Here is a 9,080-nt window from a genome sequence, read left to right as displayed (position 1 = left end):
GAGATTTCCAGAGAATCGAGGACGAAGAGAGAGATCCGACGAAGGGATTTCGACGGAATCCAAGAAGACTGAGACAGAATCGACGACGGCGAAAGGGAGCTCTCATCATCTCCCTCGGAGATTTCGACACAATCGACGACGACGAAGACAAAGACCAAAGATTTCGAAGATGAGAGAGACGAACCGACTACGAATGAGAAGAGCCGAGTTTTTTTCCCTTTCGCGTAAAATGATCAAGCCAATACCCTACTGCCACGTAAGGAGTTTTAACCACTTCTAAACTCTCTTATTAAAGCACCGGTTATGTCCATTAATACCATTTTTTATTTAAATTTTTCCGTTTTTTTTTAAGAGCCCGTTTTGGAGGTGGTTTAAGGTTCCAACGCAACAAAAATCCGCATTATACGTAGAAACAAATGGGCTCATACAATTAGACGTTGGCCCATAGGCCCAAAAAGGTAGAGAACTATCGTGTGTTAGCAGCCGCTGTGTCATCGTGGAACTCCCATTTTCTCTCGTTCCCCTTTTTACTTCTTCTTCGTTCCCTCGATCGTCTCCGTCGCCGATCTCGTCACTTCATTTCCCGGTTAGTCTCTCTCTCTCTCTGTAGCCATGTTTCGTATTCGAATCGTTTCGATATGTTATCTGACATTTGATTGATAGCTATCGATATCGACGGATCTGTATGTAGACTCAGATTTCTAGGGCTTGTTCGCCTTTGTGCATTATCACTGCTTCATGATTCTGTTTCGATTCGTTTTATTTGCTCTCCAGCGAGTTGATTTGGTCCACAAAGCGTCAAATCAAATGGTTGGAGGAGGAGTTATCCAGCAAATTCTCAGGAGGAAGCTTCACTCCCAATCAGTCGTGAGATGTTTCCCACTCTCAATTAACCTTTTTTATAATCCTATATTGATTTGTGTTGAGTGAGATTTCAGCTTGGGATCTGTTTTAAAGAGATAATCCTCGAGATTTCTTTGTTGCGGTGGGTAAAAGCTTCGTGCTTTGGGAGATAAAGAATCATCTTTTGAATTCGTAGTGCCTTTTGATTAGTGTATAGCTTCTGCTTCAGTGTGAACCTAAGTATAAGGATAATTTGTAACAATCTTTTGAAATGGGCGTATTTTTTTTCAGCATGTGACTAATTTGTTTGCCGCAGACTTTTTTTTTTCTTAGCATTGGTTTTGTGTTTTTTCCTGCAGGCAACTCCGGTCTTGTCGTGGTTTTCTTCTAAGAAAGCTCATGTGGACGCTGATTCTTCGGGTGTAAGAGCATTTGCCCTCTTGGGTGCTGGTGTTACCGGGCTGTTGAGTTTCTCTACAGTAGCATCTGCTGATGAGGCCGAACACGGACTGGCCTGTCCAGACTACCCTTGGCCTCATGATGGCATTCTCAGCTCATATGATCATGCTTCGTGAGTGTTTATCTACTCATTGTCACCACTCTTGTTTGTTGGTAGCATCCTTGTAGTATTTCTGTCATAGGTTGTTTTACTTTTATAAGCTGAAGTGCTTATCCTGTTACCTTATATAGTTAGACTGTGAAACTTGGTCTAATAGACCTTTACTGTTTCTATACTTGTTTAACTGATGAAGGTTTGATGTTGTATGAGCAGGATCCGTCGTGGGCATCAAGTTTATCAGCAAGTCTGTGCATCTTGCCATTCAATGTCTCTGATCTCATACCGTGATTTGGTGGGTGTCGCCTACACTGAGGAAGAGGCAAAGGCAATGGCAGCTGAAGTCGAGGTTGTTGATGGACCTAATGATGAGGGTGAGATGTTCACCCGTCCTGGTAAACTCAGTGACCGCTTGCCTCAACCTTATGCCAATGAATCCGCTGCAAGGTTCGCTAATGGTGGAGCCTATCCTCCTGATCTCAGTCTTATCACTAAGGTCTGTTACTATTTGACTTAAAACTGAATATTTGTAGCAAACTTGAGTTTAGTAATCTAAGTGGTTCCATTCTACTTCCTGCCAGGCACGCCACAACGGTCAAAATTACGTCTTTGCTCTTCTCACGGGTTACCGTGACCCTCCTGCTGGCATTTCGGTAAGTTATATCTCATTTTCTACATTAGACTTCTTCGAATTCAGATTTCCTGGTTGTGAAAGAGTCTATGATGATTCTACAGATAAGAGAAGGGTTACACTACAACCCTTATTTCCCTGGGGGAGCAATTGCTATGCCGAAAATGCTTAATGATGAAGCTGTTGAGTATGAAGATGGTGTACCCGCCACAGAGGCACAGGTTAGCTTTCCTTCATTTAAAATAATTGACACACGGATGTTTGGCTTAGTGTTCAGTCAGTGTCATGGTTTTAACTTCACTTTTTTTGTCAATTGCGGCGCAGATGGGTAAAGATGTTGTGTCATTCTTGTCTTGGGCAGCTGAACCAGAAATGGAAGAGAGGAAGTTGGTAGGCTTATCTTCCCTTTTTTCTCTGATGCATATTGCATTTTGGTTAATGTGAGAAAATTTCAGATGAAGTTACTTGATTTGTTGTCTTGTAGAAAGTATAGTATGCTAATAGGTCTTAGTCTTAGCGGTAAGACATAATCATCTTCATATGCTGCTAACATGGTTTGACTAGTTTTTACAATCTTTCCAACCCAGCTTCTAAACTCATCCAAAGAACCAGCTAAAACCGGGAGCTAGCTCTTATATAGGTTCATATTTGAGATGGCAGTTAATGTGTTGGGTTTCATTGTTTGCAGATGGGTTTCAAGTGGATATTCCTACTATCTCTTGCTCTGCTCCAAGCAGCGTACTACAGGCGACTGAAATGGTCGGTTCTCAAGTCCAGGAAGCTGGTTCTCGACGTGGTTAACTAAAGCACCGCTTAGTAAGCTTTTGCAGTTGGCTTCAGACCCAGTCGTTTTTTTCAACAATGGATGTTCAAAAAAGGAGAAGAGCCTTTCTCTGAGGGTAATAACGTATCTATCTCCATATTTTTGTGTCATAAAAATCTTTGAAGGTTGAAAGACCCTCTTCTTTTACTTTTTAGCACCATCTAGAGAGTTTTATGAGGATAATAACGAAAAATATCTCATCCTCGTAATCAAACATGATTTGAGATTATACGCTTTGTTTTTGTTTCATTTCCCAAACCGTTACGGTTAATCTTTCCAGTTTGTTCAATAAAGAATTCATCTTTGTACTCGCTTTCCTGCCTTACTTAACTCCGATGCCATGTGGAGAATATTTTATTTCTTGGTCACAAGGGCGAGTTATTTTTTTGTTTTGTTTAACAACATAAAAATTGATAACTTTTTAGACTAAATCAATCAAATTGAATAAACAAAACACAACACACGACTGTAAAAAATTTCCAACACTGCGTACCAACTAGTATGTCTTATCTTTGTATTTTTATAAAACTGGTTTCATAAAGGAAATCTTTAAAAAACTTCATACGATGATTCCATTTTTTTCAGATGGGTGAAAAAAACAAAGTTATGTCCGTATCAACACCATATTCACCAAATTAGAACACATTGCATGGATATTATTAGCTACACTACATGTTATTTCATTTTGTTGTCCATAAGCGCCTTCGTACACTTCAAACTAGAGCTGTCACAGTTGGAACATTTCAGTTAGATGGTTTGGATGGTCCATATTGGACAATGGTCCAAACAAATGTCCAAGACCAATAGAGATCATGTCCAAATGGGTATGCCCATGGACACTCAATAATATTTATAATTATTTTTCAATTATTAGTTTAGATTTTATTTCTAAAATTTGGAAATTATGTTTACTTTCCAAAATTATAAAAGCATTTTTTTTCTTGTCAAAACTATAACTATGTTTTCCTCTCAAAACCGAAAAATTTCATTTTTCCGCTAAAATCGAGAAATTGCGTTTTCCCGCCAAAATCCGAGAAGTTGGGTTTTCTCGTTAAAACCGAAAAGTTACGTTTTCCCGCCAAAACAAAAAATTGTGTTTTCCCGTTAAAACCGAGGTATTGCGTTTTCCCGCCAAAATCCGAGAAGTTGTGTTTTCCCGCCAAAACCGAGAAGTTGCGTTTTCCCGTCAAAACCGAGAAATTGCTTGTGCTTTCCCTTTAAAACCAAAAAATTGCGTTTTCCCGCCAAAATTGAAAAATTGCGTTTTCCGCCAAAACCGAAAAATTATGTTTCCCGCAAAAACCAAGAAATTATGTTTTCCGCCAAAACCGAGAAATTGCATTTTTTCCGCCAAATTTATGAAATACATTTTTTCGTCAAAATTGTGAAATTATGTTTTCCGTCGTTAATTTTTTATTTTAACGATAAAACTGTTTTTTTAGTTAAATTGTAAAGCTATGCTTTCTTTTGTTAAACTCATGAAAGTATGTTTTAGAAAGTCTGTGGACACCCATTGTCCATTTGGTCTTCGTCCAATTGAACCATGTACCAATTAGTCTTTTGTCCGGATCATTTATAAATTGGGCACGTCTATAGCCCACCCAAAATGAATTGAGCTGGACTAGCCCATGGTCAGCCCGCCCGGTTGACACCTCTGCTTCAAACTCCGCAATCAGAAAAACTCTAGCTTCCTTAGACTCAACACAATCGTTCAACCTTCACAAACCTATCTGACTATAAGCTTGAATAATGGGCTTTAAATTCTCAATGGGCCTTAATATTGAGCTTGGTAAGATGATATAATCAATCAAAACCTACTGTCTGGCTCAGAGGGGAAGGAAAAAAAATACTAGGAAACAGTGAGCGGAATGAGATTTCGAGTTGGGGGAAAACCACCGGCGCACATCTTTTTCCGGTAATCAGAGATTCTCCCACCGACGTGAAAGTAATTTCTTGTTGCTTTAGATCTAAATATATATTTCCTTATAGCTGGAACTGAGATGTCTCTTCAAAAACACCAATGGCGAACAAACCTGATCATCACCACCGATCTTCTAGGAGACTGATGCTTGTATTGTACTCCACTTGTGTTCTCGGGATAGGCTTCGCCGCAGCTTTACTTTGTCTGTCTTCTACTAAACTATCATTATCCAGCGTTTCTTCCATCTGGGTACCTGAAAACCCACCGGAGATTCAAGCTCCGAGCATCGATTCCCGGATTGTTCAGAAGGTAAGTTTCGACCCATTGTGTAAAAACGATGACTTTCTCTCTTGGGTTCTTAAAGTGTTCGCCTTTTTTGTAGAGAAGCAAACAGTCGAACAAGACAAAAGATGACCATGCTAATGTCCGTTTATTATCGGCGACATTTGCCGATTTGCCGGCGCCGGAGTTACATTGGGAGCAAATGACGTCAGCTCCAGTTCCTCGACTTGACGGATACTCCGTGCAAATCAAAAACCTTTTGTATGTCTTCTCCGGCTACGGCAGTCTCGACTACGTAAGTACTCGTTTTACTACATAAACTTGTCTTTTTAACAATGTGTGTTTGATGATAAGGTTGATGACATTGATTCTCCTCCTCAGGTTCATTCTCATGTGGATGTGTTCAACTTCACAGACAACAAATGGTGTGACAGCTTCGACACTCCTAAAGAGATGGCTAATTCTCACCTCGGGATCGTGACGGATGGACGGTATGTGTATGTGGTTTCAGGGCAGTTTGGTCCTCAGTGCAGAGGTCCCACTTCTCGTTCCTTTGTCTTAGACTCAACCACCAAGACCTGGCTCGACTTTCCTTCATTGCCAGCTCCAAGGTATGGTCTTTAGTTGCTTCCCATATTCTTAGAAAGTTTAGGCTACGCTTGGTAGAACATGAAAAGATAATTTGAGGAATGGAGTTGTTGAGGGTTTAGGGATTCTAAAAAGTATCAATCTTGAAGGTTCATGAGTGATGCCACCAAATAGTATTGTCTTACCACATAAGCAGCTCCTTTTGTTGGATTTCAGGTATGCACCTGCGACTCAGATATGGAGAGGGAGGCTTCACGTGATGGGAGGAAGCAAAGAGAATCGCAACGCCGTTGCTCATGACCATTGGAGCATAGCTGTCAAAGGCGGAAAAGCTCTTGACAAATGGCGAGAAGAGGTTCCAATACCTCGAGGTGGACCACACAGGTTTTTCAATACTTGCTCCAATCACACCTCCTTTTGTTTTGAGCCTCCCTCTATGCTGCTTATCATAATGGGTTTAATATGGTTTTGTAGGGCTTGTGTAGTTGCTAACGACAAGCTACTTGTGATAGGCGGTCAAGAAGGTGACTTCATGGCCAAACCCAACTCACCAATCTTCAAATGCTCACGTCGACGAGAGGTGTTCACCCTCTTTTTTTTTTTTTTGCAATACCACACTTTGATGTATCCTCAAACTATTCCTAATGTTTGGTCGCATTTTCAGTTCTTCAATGGTGAGGTGTACATGATGGACGAGGGGATGAGGTGGAAGATGTTACCACCCATGCCAAAGAACAACTCCCACATTGAATCAGCTTGGATCATTGTCAATAACTCGATCGTTATCGTTGGCGGGACTACTGATTGGCATCCAGTGACCAAAAGGCTTGTTCTTGTTGGAGAGATCTTTCGGTTTCAGTTAGACACTTTGGTTAGTATTATGCTTTCTCTTGTTACTTTTTTTTTTTCTTCTGGTTCCTTAAACCTAAACGTTTTTCTTTTTATCTGTTTGATAAAAAATTCTCAGACGTGGTCTGTGATCGGACGGTTACCGTACCGTGTCAAAACAGCTATGGCTGGATACTGGAACGGCTATTTGTACTTCACGTCCGGGCAACGAGATAGAGGACCTGACAATCCACAGCCTGGGAAAGTTATTGGAGAAATGTGGAGAACTAAGTTGAAGTTTTGATGTCAATTGTTTTGTAATCTGAAAGATAATATAGAGCTTTGGAGATTACTGTATTTTATATATTACTTGCTACAACCAAAAAATTATATATATGGAGCTTCTATCTACATAGCTTGTTATATCCAACAGTCACCAGACATGAGATGATGAGTCAATATATATGGAGCTTCTATCTACATCCTAGAGTGGTTTGGTTATGCATGGTTGTTGAGAGTTGGTTAAGACTATTTAACCAGCTGGTATGTATTTTTTTTTTTTTTTTTAAATTTAAATTTCCATTAATACTTATAAACCGATACAAACTCAAAACAGTTTGCCAAAAACGGTCTTACAACACAAGTATGCCTTAAAATTAACCTTACCTACTACTAGCTAGTTAAAGGAAACCTACCATGTTAGAAAAAGGAAAACCAAGTTCCTAATAGAGAGACATGCGGGTTGGAGGAAGACGATGTCGTAGTCAAGGAGAGAGATCTTGATAGAGGACCCAAACGGAGTCTTACTGTGTCTTTAATGTCTGAAATAATTGCTTCTGGAGGACGGGAGATGGAAGAGTGTATCCTGGTGTTGCGCTCCTTCCATATGGCGTATTTAGATGCTTGATAGGTCTGTCTAGCCAGCTTAAGATCGCATCAAAGGACTGGGGAGGCTGAAGGTTTACTTTCACCATAAAATAAGACCAGACTGCGGAGCTATATTGACAATCGAAATAGAGATGTTGTCGGGTCTCATTGTGCGCTGAGCATAATATGCATTATGCAGGGACATCAAGACCCCATCGCCTCAGTCTGTCTCTAGTCGCTAACCTGTGTCTAATATCAATCCAATTAAGAAAGCCATGTTTCGGGATATGACCTGCGAACCAAACTTGTTTATGCCATGATACTTCTTGACCCGTCGGAAACAGGAAAGACCAAGTAGCTGCAGTAGGAAATTTTTGGACAGGGGCTTGATCTGGTACTTTCCAAACAAACTTGTCATCAGATACCGAGTTGGAGATAGGATCAGCAGGTGGCAGACATTGTTTCAGTAGTTGAATAATTGGATTTCTAGACCTCATACCCGAAAGCCACCAGTTGCCATCACTAATACCGTCTGCAACCTTCGCATCAATGGGCAGACCAGTGACTTGCGGTCCTTCTGGTCCAGTAATTGCGATCAGTGGACCTAATGGAGTCCATGAGTCTTGCCAAAAGCTTGCTGTAATGCCTGAGCCAATTTCACAAACCACAAATTGCCGAGCAACCTGTCGCAATTTGCATATGGATTTCCAAATCCAACTGCTTTGTTGGCGAACTTGGAGGGTCCAAAAGTTCTCAGTACCAATCATATTAACCCGAATCCACGACGACCACATAGAGCAATTTTCAGAGAATAACAGCCCTTGATAAAGCTTTAGACCCAGGCCACCACAAATCTCTTTAGACCCAAGCGGAAGGACCTGGTTCCACTCTGAAATTCTCTTTAGACCCAGGCCACCACAAATCTTGGGAGTACATACGGAAACCCAAGAAACTTTGGCCCCTTTTGCAGATGTTGAGTCCCCTTTCCATAGGAACCCGTTGCACATTCGTTCCAATGCTGCCACACAATCCATTGGCAAAATAAATATTGTCGCCCAAAAGGTGATGATAGAGTATATGACTGATTGGACTAGAACCAAACGACCCGCATAAGATAAGTGCTTTACTGTCCACGATCTAAACCGCGAAGTTACTTTATCGAGCAGCGGTTGGAAGTCTGATTTCTTCATCATCCGTGAAGATAGTGGGACTCCTAAATATCTCACTGGAATTGAGCCCTGAGCAATTCCTACTCTCTCTGCCAGCTCTCTGCAACGAGTAGTACTACCTCCATCGATTAGCAACTCTGTCTTGTTCCGGTTCATCGATAGTCCAGAGACTTTCCGAAAGTCTTCCATAATACCCAAAATTCCTCTCAGAGATTCTTCAGAAAACTAACACGTCATCAGCAAAACTCAGATGAGTTACCAATGGAGCCTGACACGAGGGATGAAGACCAAAGGTGCTCTCCACTGCTCCTTTGTCTAGCAGTCTGGAAAGTACATCCATTATAAGTACAAACAGAAGCGAAGAGATAGGATCGCCTTGCCTTAATCCTTTCTTACCGCTGAAATACCCTGCCAATTCACCATTGATTGAGATGCTAAAATATGTCTTCATAACACATTCCTTGATCCATTCTCTGAAAATGTGAGGAAGTTCCATAGCCTGGAGCACGTTATCTAGGAAACCCCAATGCACGTTATCGTACGCCTTTGATAGATCCACTTTCAAGCAACCC

At 41.0% G+C, this 9,080-nt stretch overlaps 2 protein-coding genes across 3 annotated transcripts; both read left to right on the top strand.

Moving 5' to 3' along the window:
* Positions 1–409: 409 nt before the first annotated feature.
* On the top strand, positions 410–3,165 carry LOC111208177 (cytochrome c1 1, heme protein, mitochondrial). The gene is made up of 8 exons (XM_022706956.2): positions 410–586; positions 775–867; positions 1,203–1,414; positions 1,616–1,895; positions 1,981–2,052; positions 2,135–2,251; positions 2,355–2,420; positions 2,719–3,165. The coding sequence occupies exons 2-8, from the start codon at positions 808–810 to the stop codon at positions 2,833–2,835; spliced, it is 924 nt and encodes a 307-aa protein (XP_022562677.1). The 5' UTR covers positions 410–586; positions 775–807; the 3' UTR covers positions 2,836–3,165.
* A 1,473-nt stretch (positions 3,166–4,638) lies between these two features.
* LOC111208318 (kelch repeat-containing protein At3g27220) lies at positions 4,639–6,883 on the top strand. 2 transcript variants are annotated; one of them, XM_022707370.2, is made up of 8 exons: positions 4,639–4,768; positions 4,843–5,083; positions 5,157–5,351; positions 5,438–5,667; positions 5,861–6,028; positions 6,119–6,224; positions 6,309–6,515; positions 6,612–6,883. In XM_022707370.2, the coding sequence occupies exons 2-8, from the start codon at positions 4,874–4,876 to the stop codon at positions 6,774–6,776; spliced, it is 1,281 nt and encodes a 426-aa protein (XP_022563091.1). In that variant the 5' UTR covers positions 4,639–4,768; positions 4,843–4,873; the 3' UTR covers positions 6,777–6,883. The 2 variants fall into 2 exon arrangements, with proteins under 2 accessions (XP_022563091.1, XP_048618051.1); XM_048762094.1 differs by having other exon boundaries at positions 4,681–5,083.
* The last annotated feature ends 2,197 nt before the right edge of the window (positions 6,884–9,080 follow it).

Source organism: Brassica napus, chromosome C7 (genome assembly GCF_020379485.1).
Source record: "Brassica napus cultivar Da-Ae chromosome C7, Da-Ae, whole genome shotgun sequence".
NCBI classification, from domain to species: domain Eukaryota; kingdom Viridiplantae; phylum Streptophyta; class Magnoliopsida; order Brassicales; family Brassicaceae; genus Brassica; species Brassica napus.
This window is presented reverse-complemented; position numbering and strand designations above follow the sequence as displayed.